This window comes from Squalius cephalus (assembly GCF_949319135.1).
Source record: "Squalius cephalus genome assembly, chromosome: 12".
NCBI lineage: Eukaryota > Metazoa > Chordata > Actinopteri > Cypriniformes > Leuciscidae > Squalius > Squalius cephalus.
In genome coordinates, this window is record NC_137133.1 from 17,055,647 (window position 1) to 17,074,254 (window position 18,608).

At 38.2% G+C, this 18,608-nt stretch overlaps 2 protein-coding genes across 2 annotated transcripts; both read left to right on the top strand.

The window, feature by feature from the left end:
- The first annotated feature begins 418 nt into the window (after positions 1-418).
- Positions 419-1,210, top strand: znf770 (zinc finger protein 770). Its single transcript, XM_079888676.1, is given in 2 exon segments — positions 419-752; positions 756-1,210. Coding segments are annotated over 2 exon segments (681 nt in total). The 5' UTR covers positions 419-446; the 3' UTR covers positions 1,131-1,210.
- Positions 1,211-14,597: 13,387 nt separating this feature from the next.
- On the top strand, positions 14,598-17,940 carry actc2 (actin, alpha, cardiac muscle 2). Its single transcript, XM_079889475.1, has 8 exons — positions 14,598-14,659; positions 15,269-15,413; positions 15,543-15,782; positions 15,913-15,997; positions 16,086-16,247; positions 16,521-16,712; positions 17,316-17,497; positions 17,582-17,940. Exons 2-8 carry the CDS (start codon positions 15,285-15,287, stop codon positions 17,723-17,725), a joined length of 1,134 nt encoding a protein of 377 aa, XP_079745601.1. The 5' UTR covers positions 14,598-14,659; positions 15,269-15,284; the 3' UTR covers positions 17,726-17,940.
- Positions 17,941-18,608: the final 668 nt, after the last annotated feature.

Genomic DNA, 18,608 nt, shown 5'->3' on the forward strand with positions numbered 1-18,608 from the left:
TGACCACAGAGAGTCAGGACCTCGGTTTAACGTCTCATCCGAAGGACGGATGGCGCTGAGGCGCAGACCGCATCCTCCAGCGTACCTTAAGCGCCAACATAAAGATGTGCATCAGTGCTGCATCTGTCAGAAAACTTTCCGTATCCTTCTAAGCTCTCCAGACATAAGTTGAGCCACACAGATTTCAGATGTTTAATTGCCAAGTGTGCTCGAAATCATTTAGAGAGATGTCTTATTTGGAGTGCCACCAGAGGATCCACAAAAAAAAAAAAAAAGTAAGGGCAAAATTGCTGGTCATTTGGAACAAGACCATATGCTTTCTTTTGGTAATACTCCAATATTTAAAGCTCAAGATGTGCAAAATCTCCTCACAAGTTGGAGCTGAAGACTTTGCTCCAGCACACAAACATCAAAATATGGTCACAAAAAATATGCCATCTCAAACAATGAATGGTGACTGTAGGGATTCAGGTGTGTTTTTCTCAAACGGTACTAGTCTTCTAGAGGATGTTCAGATTAAGTCTGAGGTTGTTTTCCAGTGCAACAACAAATCAGTTTGGGATCTGACACATAAAACGGACATCTCAGTGCTTGTTGAGAAAAAAGCATCTGACATTGTGCCTTTCGGCAGGGTGAGTGACTGTCCACCCAAAACTGACTCATCTCTCTGTCATTATGCTACCGAATCAAGAACTGAGGAAACTGAGGATGATTTTGAAGATTGTGCCTTTGTGGACTTGGACGCTGTTAAATAAGTCCCTGATTCTTACGTGCTCCGTTCCCATGAGTATCGACAGAGAGCCGATGTTCCCAGACTGAAAGAAGAAGTTGTTGTGGGGCATTTGGACTTTCAGGATCCAGGTAAACGCTTTACCAAACGCTGTAGTCAGTGCTTCTCCACGTTAACCAAATTAAATGAGCATAAATGTGCAAACAGATGCCCTGAAGAGAAAATAAAGAAATCCCACCAGTGTGACATATGCTTCAAAGTCTTTAATGCGCCATCCAAACTGAAGAGACACAGTGTTACACACACCGTCCAGAGGCCGTTCCAGTGCACACAGTGTCAGAAGACCTTCATGCTGCCCCATCATCTGAAAACACATGCTGACCCACAGGTAGAAGGGTAACCTCAAGGTATGCCCCAAGATATGACCCAACCTATAGGGAATTCACTGTGAATCAGTTTTGTTCTGCGTAGTTTCTTGCAGTACCGTTGTTTTGATGTGTCTTTACAGAGACCAAGAATTATTGTTAACAATGTTCAATGACATGTTATGTTCTTTATTTTATTTCATTGCTAAATTCATTTTACAGCTTGTCATGAAACCATATAATTTATATAATGATAATGTGTTAAAAAAGTTTAAATAAGGAAGAAATTAAAATAAAACATTGAAATTTAGATAATTTTGTGCCAACTCATTGTATGGCTGTTCCATTTGCCTTTTTTTAATTTAACAATAAATAGAGTGAATGCCATTTGCAAACACAACACGCCAAAGCATTATGACATTTCACCATCTATTTTTATTCAGTAATTGCAGAATGGTGATCATAGTGTGAGGTTATTTCAGTAGTTCCATCTTTATCCACTAGATGGTGTAGTGTGCTTTCTCACTCTTAACAATTTATAAAAACTAATTGGCATGTAATGGTGGCCCGCAAATGCCTATAGCAGGGAAATTATACCGTACGTCCTTGTGGCTTTTTCTTAGCATAGTATGGCTAAAATTAATGTATATCCTATATAATAGCCATAGGCCTATAATCACATTTTATACATGACTTATAATGAATCATTTATTTGTTTGTAAACTTTTCTTGAGTCCATAGTTTCCTTCAGTAGCCTACAGGTCATATGAGTTTAGAGTTCCAAGTAGGAAACTGGGTGGAAAAAAATATCCTATGATTCATTAAATTTTCGCAATCTAACCAAATATTTCCTGGAATGAGGGATGTTTATTTATTTATTTGACCTCCGCAACCCAAAGTCCAATCAAAAAAATAATGTCTGGTTGGTAACAGGAAATCACTCCGTGTACCGGTTGGCTTTATTCAAGTTTAATATGTGTCTGCTCTACCTGGGAACAATTTCCCCTTACTGGACACACTGACCTCTCTGTAATGCCACGTTTTAATGGTAGGCCTATACAAATCTCTGATTGGTTTTGCCATGCTTTTTTTTCTAATAATATTAAATAATTGTATTTCTGTAAGGGTTGAGATGAGGGTCTGAGATGAGTTTTTGCATAGCCAGAATTTTTGTGTTGTTCTTTGTCTGTTTTCCCCGCTCACTCATGATGAGACATTAGTTTCTTCATTCAACAATCACCCAACCTAATCCTTCTCAAGATACTTTCTATATCACATGACATGTCATAAATCTGTTGTGGGCTAGTTCACACTTATCAGTATTCAAGTTACATTCTAGGTCACCCTCAGATTAAGCTTTGTTCTCATCATTTACATTTCTCTTTAACACAAAGTCTAATCCAATGAAAAGTCATATCTGCCATGACTACTCTGATAGGATCATCGAGTCATTTAGGTCAAATACATTGTTAAATGTCGGCTAATGATGTTTTGTGGCGAGACAAAGGGATTTTGTTTATACAGTCAAATATATCCACAAATGCTAGTCAAGCGACATCATTTCAGTTATATTGCTTTTCTGCTCTTTAATGCATGACCCAGGCCAACGAGTGGATATTGTCCTGCCAAGCGGATGAACATTTAACATGCAACTCCCAACTGGCAGGTCATTAGTGCAACAACAAATGGCTTCACTAATACCCACTATGCTGATTCAGAATTTGGTATTTCCCATGTGTTTTTGTTTTTAAACCTAAAGGTCATTCTTGTAACAATTTTCGTGTTCAACTCCACTGTAAAAAATGATAAGTTGACTTAACTTAAAAAAGTGAGGAAACCCGTAAAAGGTTTATGAAGTAAAAAAAACTTGCATAACTTAATTTTTTCAATTATGCATGAAGTGTATTACTTAATCATTTTAAGGGAATGGATTTCCTCACTTTTTTTAAGTTACAATAAGTCCACTGATCACTTTTAATAGTATCTGAACAGTTTTGTGCATGTCTGATATAGCCTTATACACTGTAAAAAGTGAACAGTTGGATCAACTTAAAAAAATTACTTCAATTGGTAACACCTAAAGAAATTAAGTTTTCTCAACTTAAATTATCACGTTTTTCATGATAAAACATGATAATTTAAGTTGAGAAAACTTAATTTCTTTAGGTGTTACCAATTGAAGTAATTTTTTTTAAGTTGATCCAACTATTCACTTTTTACAGTGTATGTTAAAGCTAAAATGTGTAAATTAAAATATCTTCTTGTATCCCACTTGAATAGGTGAAGGCAACCAAAAGTAAACCATTTCTCCGTTTGATTGTAGCAATGTCCAATTCGTGAATTACTCTTTTACTCCAAACCGTATGGAATCAGCCTGAATCCAAGCAGTTCTGGAATTAACAACTATCATTTTAATGTAAATGCAAATTATGTAGGTTTTAAAAGGCTTTTTATTTTGTGAGCTACAACAAACTGAACTAGGACTCATAAACACCCTTATTATTAATAATAAACAAAACAGAATCCCAGCCAGGGACAACATGATGACAAAAGAATCATTGAATCGATTTCTGAAACTTTTCTTTAAGTAAGAAATTAATCGGTTTGAAAGAACCGATTCACAGAAATTAGTCACTTTAGTTGATTCTGCCAACAGAGCAACAATATAGCTTAACCAATTGTGAGAGTTTGGGGTGTGGCTATCTGTTTATCTGACCAATGATGAAGCAGATGAAGAGAGAGCTTAAGAAACCTGTTAGAAACAGTCTGGTAGGTGTGTTCATCTTCATGCTCCACTGCACAGATGATATGACTTGAAGCAGTGTAAAAAATGTTGTCTGACTTGAGACACCGTCAACAAAGTGACACTGTAACATATGCAACACATTCTCATACCCAAGACGTCACTTTTTGTCACTTTCAACCATGCTTCAATATCTGACGCTCAAAGCACCCTTTAGCGTCCATATGTGACGCTTCGGTTATGGGTAGGTTTAGGCGTCATGTAACTGACGCTTTCGAAAGCGTCAATATCTGACGCACAAAGCACCCTTAGCGTCAATATGAGACGCTTCGGTTGGGTAGGTTTAGGTCTGTGGTAGGGTTATGCGTCTCATATGGACGCTAAAGGGTGCTTTGAGCGTCAGATATTGAAGCATGGTTGAAAGTGACGTCTTGGGTATGAGAAAAATAGTTCTGTGTATTACAGGGTATAACCTATTCAGTGAAAACTGTTTCTTATTGCTATACATCTAAAATTCAAACATCTGTTTATCTGACAAATATTACATCTTTACTCTTCATCTAAAGAAATCAAACACAATGGGAAGCAGAAAGTGTCCCATTTGACAGCTCCGTTTTTTTTTTAGCTTGTCCCCCGACTGCAAGAGGCAAATCTCAGTAAAACAAAAAAACTATTCCAAGACCATTTTGCTAATGTTCAAATTAAGTTATGAAAACGTTATTTCTAAATGTTCCCTGAACGTTCAAAACGTCCAGTTTTTAAAAGTGTTTTTTCTTGGTTACACAAACAGTAAGGGGACATTCCATTTCAGGTTTTTTTTTTTTTTTTTTTTTTCATATACATAATGGGAATGTAACTTTTGAATGTTCTCTGAACATTCTAATACAATTTGTAACCTTTAAAAAAGGGCAGACAAACATCCAAATAAAATGTTTAAGATAAAAATGTTTCTTGATTGATGTATAAATTATGTTTTTTGTGCTAATGTTTTTGAAAACATTATTATATACCAGATAACTGAATAAACATTCTACTAATGTTACTGGAAGAACGTTTGTTTATAATTTTGAGAGAACGTTCCTTGTTAGCTGAGATCTTGTCGATTAGTAACGTGAGGCACAGTCGAAGTCAAACGTGTGTTATTTTTGCAATTCACGTTGACACCTATTGGGTGTCTTGTCTCATATGACCATTTGTGCATGAGTGAAAGGTTAGGATCCATTTAAGATGAAACAACAAGTGATAGCCAACGGGGTCTTTTGTGCTCTTCTGTGATTGAAGTCAGCAGCTGAATATGGTGAACCTCTTTTGTTGAGAGCAGTTGGTACCCTGCTAACTTGACCAAGCACTGCCTGTGGTATGGACTAAAAAAAACATTAAATTCAGAGTTAATGTCTTCAGCAGTATCACATCAAATCATGAGGACTGAGACTCTATTAAGTGGTTTGAACTAATGTCTGTAACATAGTACTATATCTGAGCACTGTGGACGGGCTGTCCAAAACCTTAAAAATGTGACCTTAGGCAGTGTCTGGAGGTATGATGCTTTGATGCAGATCCCTATGTCTGCAGTGAAAGATGAACAAGCTGTACATTTTGAACCTTTTCAAAGAAAGTTTTTAGACAAGGTTCAATGTTGATAACTTCAGAGCTTCTTAATTCAAGAAAAAGAGAAAAAAATTCCTTGCGTTAAATCTGAGTTTTGTTAAATTCTCTATTCAGCTAAAATCCCTTGAGCTCAGACGTTCTCGTTTTCCTGTAGTGTTTGCCCATTTGTGCTTGCAAGTTCAACCGCTCTCTCCGTGATATGAGGATCTCCTTTCAAATCCCTCTATCCCTTTTTTCATTCCAACAATGGCAGCTCAGTGTCAATAGACTGTTCCAAAATAACCTCAGACGGTGAGGCAGAGTGCTGTGTGTTTTTATTATGAGCCTGTAAAAGATGTCAGCCGAGCACACCTCTCAGCAGGGCTCTGCCACACTCGGTTTAAGAAGCAGTGACGATGTCAAACTCCCTGCAGGCGACAGGATTCCAGCGGTTTAATTTTCTTTAAGTAGGCCCAGTCATGCAAGGACGCTCACAGATCAGAGGCTCTTCTTTGATATAAAAAAAAAAAAAAAAAAAAAAAAAAAAATTGTCTGTAAATTGTGCTACCACAAAGCTAAGATATTGTGGGTAGTTTTCATGTTTTGAGTTGTTGTTTTTTTTTAGAATGTTACTAGCATGTTCGGTGTGATTGCTATAGGGTGTTGCTATACCCTATGGATTTGCTAATGTGTTCTAAATGTATTTAAAATGTGTGTTTAGAATATAGTAAGCAACTGGGCCAAGTCAAAAAATCCAACCCAATCTCACGGCAATTCGTACGAATTTTACGAGGTGGCTAATTCGTACAAATTTATACGACCTCACACGTTGAATTGAATTTGTACGAATGACCTACCCCTGACCCCACCCCTAAACCTACCCATCACATGGGGTTTAGAGAAATCGTACAAATTCGTACGAGTGAGGTTGTACGAATTAGCCACCTTTTACTCACCCTTACGAATTTGTACGAATTGGTTGTGAGATTAGGTTAGAAAAATCCCACCCCTTATTTATGATTCTATGACCCCTAGAATGGCTCAGATCTTCTATTATCTGCCATTTGAAAACCATTAGAGAAGATGTAATAACAAACTACTTTTGAGGCAATTTGAGGCATCAATCATGTCCATGGCGCTATTGGTGCAAATCTTTATTTGTCAATTCCTGATCCAGTTATTACGAAGCCAGTAAGAAATGAGTGACAAGCATCCCATTAGTCATGTTTTAATACCTTCATTGTGCTGCCAGCCAAAGAGACTTATCTCCGCTCTAGATTGGCACCATATAAAGGTGTTCTTCCCATAACCCCACTCCACATCCTGTGACCTTGTCCCTATCCTGAAGATTCCCCCATCAGCCAAGCCTGGGATGAAGTTACACTCATAGGCATTCCAGTGGTCTGAAGCCACAAGGGTCTCTCTCAGCTGTAGCCCCCCCTCCAGGGTCTGTCTGCTGGCACTCAGCTGTGTGTTTGTGTTAGTGGTAATAATAGAAGGTTGAGTGTGTGATGATGCGGGATCCCATCTTTGGAGCTGAGGTGAGAATGAGAGGCATCTCTGAGGGTAGGAAGCCAAGATATTTTGGACAGGCCAGGCCACGGTCTTTCACTTCAGAAGCAGAGTTTCTGGTTTCAAGGCCGCCCCCTCCTCATACACAGAAACCTTACACCACAAGAATGGCTTAATGTGACTCAGCTCCTCAACTTCACGGACGACCATAGTGGGTCAGGTATTCAAGACTGGGAGGTCATTCTGTTGTTTGGATCTATGAGCGTTGTTGTTAGGTTGGTTGTTTTATTAATGGATCTCATATAGTACTTGAGGCATTTGATATTAAAGGAGAACTCCGGTCAATTTTAACATTGAGCTCATTTTTTTGTACATTTGGAGTGCTGTCAATAGAGAGAACAACGACAAAAATCGGTGTTGCCTATACCGTGTTATCCTCTTTTTAAAATTTGCACCCTGTTGACTTCAATGGGGCAAGTTTTAAACCTGCTTTTAGCCTCTTAACATCCTTGATGTGTCATTACAAGTGCACAGGTCATGTGAGTGATTCCTTCGGAGTGAACGCGGGTCAATCTGACTGCAGTAGATGTGAAAGATATGAATAAAAATGATGTTTATTCAGCCAGCGCACATACCTGTATTTACATCCTGTTTTCGGTCGAAGTCCATAGTAATCGATTGTCGAGTTCACGCGCATGATCATAGGTACTAAACCAATCAAGGATGTTAAGAGGCTAAAAGCAGGTTTAAAACTTGCCCCATTGAAGTCAACAGGGTGCAAATTTTAAAAAGAGGATAACACGGTGTAGGCAACACCGATTTTTGTCGTTGTTCTCTGTATTGACAGCACTCCAAATGTACAAAAAAATGAGCTCAATGTTAAAATTGACCAGAGTTCTCCTTTAACTGCTGCTTGCTAAAGGAAGCACTATTACTATTGTTTATATGGAATAAATAATGAATACACATTGCTAAATCAATAACTATTTGGCAAATGTTGGCCCAAACTGTTGGTGATATGGACATGAATAAGCCATATTTCAAATAATAGGCTTGATGAGAGCTATTATTATTTTTTCTGAATGACCATATGTTTGCCTTGTGGATGATAAAATGAGTAACAAATGTCCATTGACTTACTTAAAGACTAATGTCATAGAGACGTTGTGGTGGCTTTGTACTTTAAATACAGATATAACAACCACACAGAATGCCCTGAAGCCACTAAGCAATGCCATAGCAACTACCCAGAACATTCTAAGGACCACAGACCAATGTACTCACTGTACAACCACTCAGAACATGACAGAAACGTCACTGAAACCACCCAGAACAACCTAACAATCATTCAGAATATGTTAGGTGGAGATAGTTATGTCTATAGACCTTATACGCCAGAGAAACAAGAATGCAGTCATCTTTCGAATTTTGTCTTTGAACATCTGTTTTTGCAGTAGCTCTGTATATTTCTACAGTATGACATCAATGTTGAAGAGTAATCAGCTGCTAGCTGTTGTAGAGTTAACAAAAGTTATAATGGCCATTGTAATGTTTAATGCGAATGTCAAAACAAATGTCAGTAGACCAGGAAGATTTTAAAACGAGTGGTCATTCATAAATCTGTAAGATCTTACCTTCATGCTGTGGAAAAACAAACCAGAAGACAGAACACAACAAGCGCATGACAAGCTACATGCTACATGCTAACAACAACTGAATATTTGAGCAAAACGGTTATACCCTTATGAAAAGGAAATATATTTCCCATGTATTAATGGTCAATATATCAAATATTTTAACAGTATATTTGAAAACATACAGAATAAAATATTGTGTTAATACATTATAATATATTGAATAATACATAAGGAATTGCCGCTTTTCATATATTAAAACATATGTGACAATATATTTACTAATATATCATAATGTATGTAATTTTATATTCAGTAATACACTTCACAATATGTGATCAGATATGGTACTGCATGCATATAAAAATATTTCAGATATATTTACTCCTGCAACATTAACACACATAATATAGTGAAATATATAAGGTTGTATTCTTATATTTTTTAATTATTTACTTATAAATGTTTCATATTTTCAAGCTAGTTAACAAAAGCACAAACATACATGCATGCATTAAAGTATTTAGCCAAGAGACTGTCACTGTGCTGAAGAAGGAACAGCCATTACTTTTAAAAAATAGTAATTATAGTATTGATGATCAACTGAACCACAGGCTTTACTCTTCAACACAATGGTGACCCCAAAAACTCACACATACCAGAAAACCTTTTACATTCCAAAATAATAGAACATTATAACAGTTTCCCATATATGGAAATGTATTATGTTATATATTGCATTATATTTTGCAGTATATTCCCATATATTTTTGTTCCATAAGGGTAACCATCAAGAACACCCTAAGAAGTGCATTGAAATCACTCAGAACATGTTAGCTAATGTGTCACAACCCCTTGTAACTTCACTGAAACATGCTCATAAGCACTCAATGTTTGCAAACCACATGCTTAGGACTAAAGGTCATTTATTAACATTGATGGTTCTTCACACTAACAACAAAAAATGGTTATTTTAAGAACTGTTTATTGAAAGGTTCTTTGAAAAAACAAAAATTGTTCTTCTATGGCATCACTGCAAAAAACTCTTTTGAAACCTTTATTTTTAGGAACAACTAACAACTACTCAAAATGATAGCAAGTTACTTCAACCAGAACACCCAACTGCAGAGCAACGTGCTAACAAATTAGCAAAGTCGTTGCAACAACATAATGTGTCAGCGATCATTTTAGATGAATCAAACACTGTTCACATTTACTTCAGAAAATGTAAAAATCTAGTTTATCGTGTTATCTTCAGTCATATGCAAAGGTTGGCATGGTTGTGAATTAACTGCCTTTCAAGGGGGCACAACACAACCATTGTCTGTGTGGTCTAAACACTTCCTATAGGGAAAATGTGTCACCATTTTGCTGACCTGTAAACAAACAGTAATCTTGAGACCTCTTAAGTCTTAGGTTGTACAGTGCATGGTACTCTATGCTCTAGTGTGTGTGTGTGTGTGTGTGTGTGTGTGTGTGTGTGTGTGTGTGTGTGTGTGTGTGTGTGTGTGTGTGTTAAGGAGGGGAGTGTGAGCTGTCAAACACCCAAGCAGCTGTTCCACAAGCGATTCCCCCCCTAAACACACACATACAAACCTTCTCAAACTGAAAGCAACAGGAAGCACCAGGGAGCCAATGTCTACAAAACAGTTGTTCCATCCTTTTTTTAAGTCCTTCACAAATGACAGCAGATGAATCAACAAGAAAAGATTTTATTCACAAGGGTTTTTTTCAAAACAATCCACTGGACCACACACAAAAAAGAAAACTGGAGACTCCAAACCTACAAGGACAAGCATATAGTGTAGATCTTCCATGCATTGATATGTTTATTCTCATAAGGTGCGTTCATACTAGTGACATTTTGGCAAAATGTCATGGGCATAAAGGCCCACAGCTCACACAGAAGTCACTTTCAAATCAAGAAGATGTAGCACTTTATTTTACAGTCCTGTTCCCCATGTACATACTGTGTACTTATTATAGCATTTACAATAACTGGGTGATAAGGTACTAACCCTGAACTTATCCCTAAACCTAACCTTAAAGGGATAGTTCACCCAAAAATGAAAATTCTGTCATCATTTACTCCCCCTCAAGTTGTTCCAAACCTGTATGACTTTCTTTCTTCTGCTGAACACAAAAGAAGATATTTTGAAGAAAGTCGGTAACCAAACGATGGATGGACCCCATTGACTTCCATAGTAGGAAAAAAAAATACTATGGATGTCAATGGGGACCAGCAACTGTTTAATTACCAACCTTCTTTAAAATATCTTCCTTTGTGTTTAGCAGAAGACAGGAAATCATACAGGTTTGGAACAACTTGAGGGAGAGCAAATGATGACAGAATTTTCATTTTTGGGTGAACTATCCCTTTAAGCCATGTATCTTACATTTACCCAGTGCTTTCTTGTGTAAGTACACTGTAAGTACACATACTGTAAAATAAAGTGTTACCCAAGCAGCTTTCCGATGGTGAACACAGCGAATCTTCATGATCAACTTGATCCTGTTTTCTTTTATTTTTTTTGATTTTCTGATTTTCTTGAAAATCTGTGTGATGAAATCTTTCACTATTATCAAGGAACGGTCACACTAACGTGGAATCCTATTGAAATGACTGCATTTCACCCCAAAAAAACAACAGTAAATGTGACCGCACCTTTGAGGCCCTGATATACTTCAAGTGAAATCGAAGCATAAACTGTTTGTCATTTCGAACAAAATCAGTCCAAAAACAAAGTTTGTTTGGAGTTTGTTCCTGGAGTTTGACTGGTTCGCTCTGACTTCGACACCTTCAAACTACCAGTGGTCCGTGGCGATTACGTAACTTTACGATTACGATTTACATATTCATCAGCAGTGTTGAGATAACATCATACCGCTGCTCTGGTAACTTATTTTGAATGAAAAACAATTTTGCCGTGAGTATATTGATGCCTTTATTGTTCGAGGTTCTGAAGAATTCATAAATGTCATGTTCTGTTTACCAACTGAAAAGACACCTTCAGAGTGAATGTTTACATGAGGAAAACACAGTAAGTGTATCTATGCCAAACAAGAGAGAAGTAGAAGAGAGAGAGAGAGGGTGGTGACAGGTTATTCCTGTGAAGCTGGCATGAGTTCAGCTCTGCGCACATAGAACGAGATCACTGGGAAGGCGTGGATTCAGCATTCCAGACTCCACTATGAAATGTCTGGCTCTCACTCAGACTTTATTCGTGATTGCGTTTGACACAGACCGCTCAATCACCCATCCATCAAATTACACTTATGGCCTTTATGTATTGTCACTGGTTATTGATTGCTGATTGAACCAATACTATTTGAAGGTCTTATTTTGAGTACTATAACTGGCAACAAATGTATTTTATTTAGTTGGGGTTGTTCCTTTGAATGTCTAACACATAGAAATACATATTACTGAATGTCAGTTCTGTAAGTCATTCAGAGCATAATGATGAACGATGAGAGCGGTTAGTAGGACACAACATGGCTCACATCATAATTATGTAATCAGCTATTTATAAAATGTGAGTGACAGTGTCAAAACATTGCTTAGTATTGGATATCTGATTAAGCCTTTTCTGAAATCATGAGTGTGCTCTGTGATGAATGCATTCAACAAATCAGAGGATGAAATGCATTGAGTTTCAGAGGGCCACAGAAAGATCTAGCTGGCAACAAGCAACAGATATCCTGTGACAGGACCAGACGGCATTACCATCCAGAGAATGTGACCCTAGAATAATAATGTTTCTCCGCTCAACGGAAACATTCGCTCTTCGGCTCATCTGAAGACTTATGACCTTCAGCTTTCCTTTTTAAGTATCTAATAAGCACAAGAGGTCCTTAAAGGGCAAAGGAGACGCATCTACATTTCAAAAGAAAGATGTCACGGAAACCATTTGCATAAGATTAGCAAAGGAACATTGTGAACAAAAGATTACTGTAATTTTGGAACATTTTGGAGATGCCCTCAACGTGAATGTTAAACAAACTTTTTGAAGTGTGAGTGGATTATTGGAAGGAAGAGCTGCGAGAGAAACAGCAAGTAGATTAAGCACAACTGCTCGCCCCTTACAGGCTGTTTTGCTTCTAAAAGGGATTAAAGTTTACTGTAAGTTCAAAGTGAGTGTATTGCAGAGGAAAGCGAGCTGTGAAGACTGAATTTTTGCAATTCACTTACATTGCAACAAAAATATGAAGAATATTCTTGATGATTATGAACCTATTCGGAAGCTTGACCAGTATTTGCAGACGTGCGGTTCGAGCAAATATGAAGGTTATTTTGGTAGCAGCCAAATCACCTTAAACACAATCACGAGTTCAAATAGAGGAAACATTAAGCCCCTGCCGGCTGACAGATGCTCAGACAGAGAATGTTGGGGATTATGCAAAAAACAGCACGTTACATCACTCAGTAGTCACATGAATTTAACATTATGAGAGGGAACATCCATTACTGATTTGGACACTGTAGCGCAAACGAACATTGAACAATGGAAATCCAGACACAGCATCATACTTTCTTTTGACCCCTATAAATCCAGAAATGGGATGAAATGCTGATACAGGAGAGAGGAGGTGAACTCAGATAATGCCGCAACTTTGGGTTAAACACTTTAATATGGTGAACACCGGCAATGGTCGTTGACGTGAGTTCCACAATCCCCATTTTAAAATCCTCTATTCATCAATTTAGCTCTGCTAACCAAAGGGTGTGGGTCTTTAACAAAGATTTTCAAAGTTGCTTATGTGGTACCACAGGTTTGTAAAATGTTATTTGAACCTCTTCTATGAAACCGGCCTATCAGAAACAGAGCAGCTCCCTATAATAAAATTCATCTTAATCATTGCCTCTAAAAGGGTGATGACTCTCAAGCCAAATAAAGTCTCATTAAGTGTCTTTGATATACAGTGCCAGTTCTATTCACGTAATAAAGCAGACAGATAAAGCTACATGAGTTTTGCTATCCCCCTTTTATCTTGCTAAAGCTCAAACACTTCAGCTATGATATAAATGGAGACAAATGGCAGGGACACGTCAGATGAAAGGGTTGGCCTGAATGGGGGATGGATGACAAAACAGCACAATTGCATTTTGGGCATCCTGTCTTGTCTATTGTGATTTCAGGATTTCACTCAAATTGAATTTGCTCAAATGATCATTCTCCCTAATACATTTCTATTGTCAGTCCCCCTTATATAGATATACTGTTATTCTTCAAATTCCTTTCAAAGACTAACAAATGATTTAATTTCAAAGTAAAGTCATTCAAGTTACTTATCCTAATGCAGTGATATTAAACTGTATTATATAAAGATTATGATAGATAGATAGATAGATAGATAGATAGATAGATAGATAGATAGATAGATAGATAGATAGATAGATTGATAGACAGAAATTTTTACTAGACACTCTTCTGATATGTATTGAGAATTATACAATTCAAATACCTTATAAAAGTATTTACACACACAAAAATGTCTATAGGCACAGACAGAAACGTTACAGCAAAGACAACATAGTTTTGTTTTTTCAATCAAATGTGTTATTTTTCTCCCTGTTTATTCCCTGTTTCAGAACTCTCGTTTTCCTCAGAAACACCGACACATTCGTATTTCGTATCTTAAATTAAAATCCTCAATCATCATTAGGTGCAAACGGTTGATTATCTGTCCTTAAAATGAAAAAAAAAAAAAAAAAAAAAAAAAAAAATCTCTTATTGCCATATCAGTTTTATTTAGCGCGTAACATGCAGATTTAAGGGATGACATCTTAACAAATGTGATTAATAATGACGTGCTGAAAATCGTGGAATACCATCACTCGCCCCCCCTCCCGCGACGCCTCCCCGCGTCTCTTCCCATACATGGGCTTGGGACCGAATGCCTCACGGGGGTCTCTCCTCTCCGCGCCCTTCCATTCATGGCCACTCCACCCTCAATGGCGCTCGGGATACCAAATAAGGAGAGGGAAGTCCAACGGGCGCCGGGCCATTCGTGGAGTATAAATTGGCTCCTTCTCAAGGCGGTGTCTATTCACTCTCCAAGGGAACCAGCTCCTGGTGCTGATCTGGTAAGTACAGCTAAAGCTTTCAAAAATGCCAGACTTCATTTAATGGGATGATCTTCTGAACGCCAGGATTTAAACGAGGCCAGTTCTGCTGGAATTATAATGAAAATAATTGACTCTTGAGCTAAACAAACATTTCCGAGGCTTAAGAGTTGCCAGTTAAGAATACTTTGCTGACTTTGAGTTTCAGAAATGTTATTAGGCCTAATGTTCTTATTTTTGAAACTTTGTCATGAGGATAAGTCAATCAAAGATGAACATGTCTGCATCTCATGAGGTACTGAACTACACTCTTTAAAAAAAAAAAAAAAAAAGTTGCTAAGTACTGTTTTCACAGTGATGCCATAGAAGAACCATTTGGGGTTCAGAGTGAATAAATAACCTTTTTCTACTATAAAGAACATTTTGTGCAATGGAAAGATTCAATGGATGTAAACAGTTCTTCATGGAACCATATGCCAACAAAGAATGTTTATTTATAAGAGTGTATTAGAAGAATTTAGATGGGATGGTAGTCTATTTGTCAATTCAAGAGAACGCTTCACCCTGGCAGGAATGCAAATGACTTCGATGTTCGCAGCATGTTCAGATATGTTTCTGATCCTCATATAGAATCCTAGCTGACACCATGTGTGACGACGATGAGACTACCGCTCTTGTGTGTGATAATGGCTCCGGCCTGGTGAAGGCTGGCTTTGCCGGAGATGATGCACCTCGCGCTGTCTTCCCCTCCATCGTTGGTCGCCCTCGCCACCAGGTACAATCACGATATTTAGCATACTATGGCATACTGTAAGTTAAATGTTGGAAAAAAAAGCATCTGCCAAATGCATAAATGTAAATATAATACAGTACTGAACTATTGCTATCTTCTCTTCCCTAACAGGGTGTCATGGTAGGCATGGGACAGAAAGATTCCTACGTGGGTGATGAGGCCCAGAGCAAGAGAGGTATCCTGACCTTGAAGTACCCAATCGAGCACGGTATTATCACCAACTGGGATGATATGGAGAAGATCTGGCACCACACCTTTTACAATGAGCTGCGTGTGGCCCCTGAGGAACATCCCACCCTTCTCACTGAGGCTCCTCTTAACCCCAAGGCCAACAGAGAGAAGATGACACAGGTAAACTTGCTTGAACATTCCCAAACATGTGCACATTCAATGACTCCAGACAGTTCACCCTAAATATGAACTCATTTACTCACCCTGTTGTCACAAATATTATAAATGTCTGGCTGCCATTCGTTTGCAGATCATGTTTGAGACCTTCAACGTTCCTGCCATGTATGTGGCCATCCAGGCTGTGCTGTCACTGTACGCCTCTGGCCGTACCACTGGTGAGTGTTGTTTGTGAATACATGCATTGAAATACTTAACTCCTTTTAGGTTTGTCTAGAACTGTAAAACAAAATGTGTCGTTTGTAGGTATTGTGCTGGACTCTGGAGATGGCGTGACCCACAATGTCCCTATCTACGAGGGTTACGCTCTTCCCCACGCCATTATGCGTCTGGATCTGGCCGGTCGCGACCTGACCGACTACCTGATGAAGATCCTGACTGAGCGTGGCTACTCTTTTGTGACCACTGGTATGAATAAACTATGCCGTCTCATTAAGTTGCTGCCTTAAATTTTTAAATACAATCAACTTGGATGTTTAAATCATTTCAACTTAAATTACATTAAACTGACTTTTAGTTGAATCTTGAATGAAAAAGTTGAAAATTGCTTAACTTATTTTTTATGAGTTAAAGCAATGTAAAACCATGTTGTTACAAATTATTGATCATATACTTTTTTACAATGTGAGTGATCAAATTATATATTAATATACTGTTAAAACTGGAATTTCATTATCACAGCTGAGCGTGAGATTGTGCGAGACATCAAGGAGAAGCTGTGCTACGTCGCTCTGGACTTTGAGAATGAAATGGCCACTGCTGCTTCCTCCTCTTCTCTGGAGAAATCCTACGAGTTGCCTGATGGCCAGGTCATCACTATTGGAAATGAACGTTTCCGTTGTCCCGAGACCCTCTTCCAGCCTTCTTTCATTGGTGGGTGATATAATATTAATTTTACCAGTGTCTAAGGGGCCGTTTACACAACATCATTTTCAGCTAAAAACACATACTTTTTATGCGTTTTGGCCGTTCATTTACACGACAACAGCGTTTTGGGGGCCTGAACATGCAAACTTTTGAAAACTCATTTCAAAGTGCACGTGTTCAGTCTGTAGGCACGTAGTATTTCTTTACAAAGTGACATCGCCAACTACTGGCCTGGGATGATAATACAGCGTTTTTAGTCATTTTCAGGGATCTGTGTGAACAGGGATCAATGTTATCATCGGTACGCGAAAAACGCGAAGGAAAAACGTTTCCGTTTATAATTGTCCTACATAGTTGCCCAGACAGCAACATAGTGTCAGCCCAGATCCGGGCCACATCTGGTACATGTTGATTCGACGCGTACCAGATGTGGGCTGGATCTGGCCCGACACTTTGTTGCTGTATGGGTATCATGTAGTCACTTCCAAAGATTTGAATACTTCCAAAGATTTGAATATAATATATAGCATATATTAAGCTACAAACATATTTTCTTTTATTTATAGCTTTATTTTTCCTAGTTTTCACTGCTTCTTTTGCTTACCAAAGGTATGGAGTCTGCTGGTATCCATGAGACCACATACAACAGCATCATGAAGTGCGACATCGACATCCGTAAGGACTTGTACGCCAACAATGTCCTGTCTGGTGGCACCACCATGTACCCAGGTATTGCTGATCGTATGCAGAAAGAGATCACAGCTCTGGCCCCCAGCACCATGAAGATCAAGGTTGAATATTTATTCAGTCATTAAGCTTTCCAGTCTTATTTTATTGTTGTTGGATTTGTAATAATCACGTCTTCTTTCTCATAGATCATCGCTCCCCCTGAGCGCAAATACTCCGTCTGGATCGGTGGCTCCATTCTGGCTTCCCTGTCCACCTTTCAGCAAATGTGGATCAGCAAGCAGGAATATGATGAGGCTGGCCCATCCATCGTCCACAGGAAGTGCTTCTAAGTGCCAGGAGACCCATATTACACTGATTATGGATGCAAAAAACTGAACTCCTCAACATTACCTCCACCTCTTATGCATGCAGGCCGATATTGCCTGTATTTTTCCTTGTACAGTATGTTTACACAAAAGTGCAATTTGTTTGTAGTTATTTACTGGTTCAAAACAAAATTTGTATGTGAATATTTATTGGTTTTTAAATAAACAAGACCCGGGAATTTGTGAAGAAATCATCTTTTTCCTCCAGAAGCATTTTGAATTTAGTACAAGACATGCATTGTTCGTTAAAACAGCACAGGTCTGCATAAAAGCTAGCTGTGATGGATTCATATTTGCGACTTCAATTAGCACCCAGTTTAAAATAGCTGCCGCTCTCTAGGAGGCGAAGTGAGATCAGAGGAGAACGCAGATCATTGTCAAGATGCCCTCTTCAGGCTTATGAGAATATTTATTTTTATCTTACCTGCACTATAAATATATGCAAACATTGCTTGCCCATCAGTTTTACAGTCTCAACTCCTAGTTGAGGGATACCCCATGCTTGTCATGCATTGTTTTTATCTCTCCATCATCCTAGTGGGTTGTCCTAAAGCGATTACTCACCACTGTAAGTTCACCAACAGGCCTTTACCAAAAATAGATGTTTGATTACCTTTCATCACCTGCAGGAGGGTGCAAGTGAGGGTTATGGAACTGTGCTTGATGTGAAGAGTTCAGATTAACCAACTCGATCAGCTGTTGTAAAATATGTGCTTGTAATCTTGTTTTGCAGAACAGAAAACCTATAGCACTGTAATTGTAAACAGTGTGTGCGAAAATACAATGAATTTAAGGGCGGTCTACAATATTAAATTGAAATATTTGCTAAAATAAATATAAAGATACC

Coding starts and splice junctions, on each gene's coding strand:
- actc2 (XM_079889475.1), top strand. CDS start 15,285: ATGTGTGACGACGATGAGACTACCGCTCTTGTGTGTGATAATGGCTCC. Junction 15,998..16,085: donor CGCCTCTGGCCGTACCACTG/GTGAGTGTTGTT, acceptor TGTCGTTTGTAG/GTATTGTGCTGGACTCTGGA. Junction 16,713..17,315: donor CTTCCAGCCTTCTTTCATTG/GTGGGTGATATA, acceptor TGCTTACCAAAG/GTATGGAGTCTGCTGGTATC.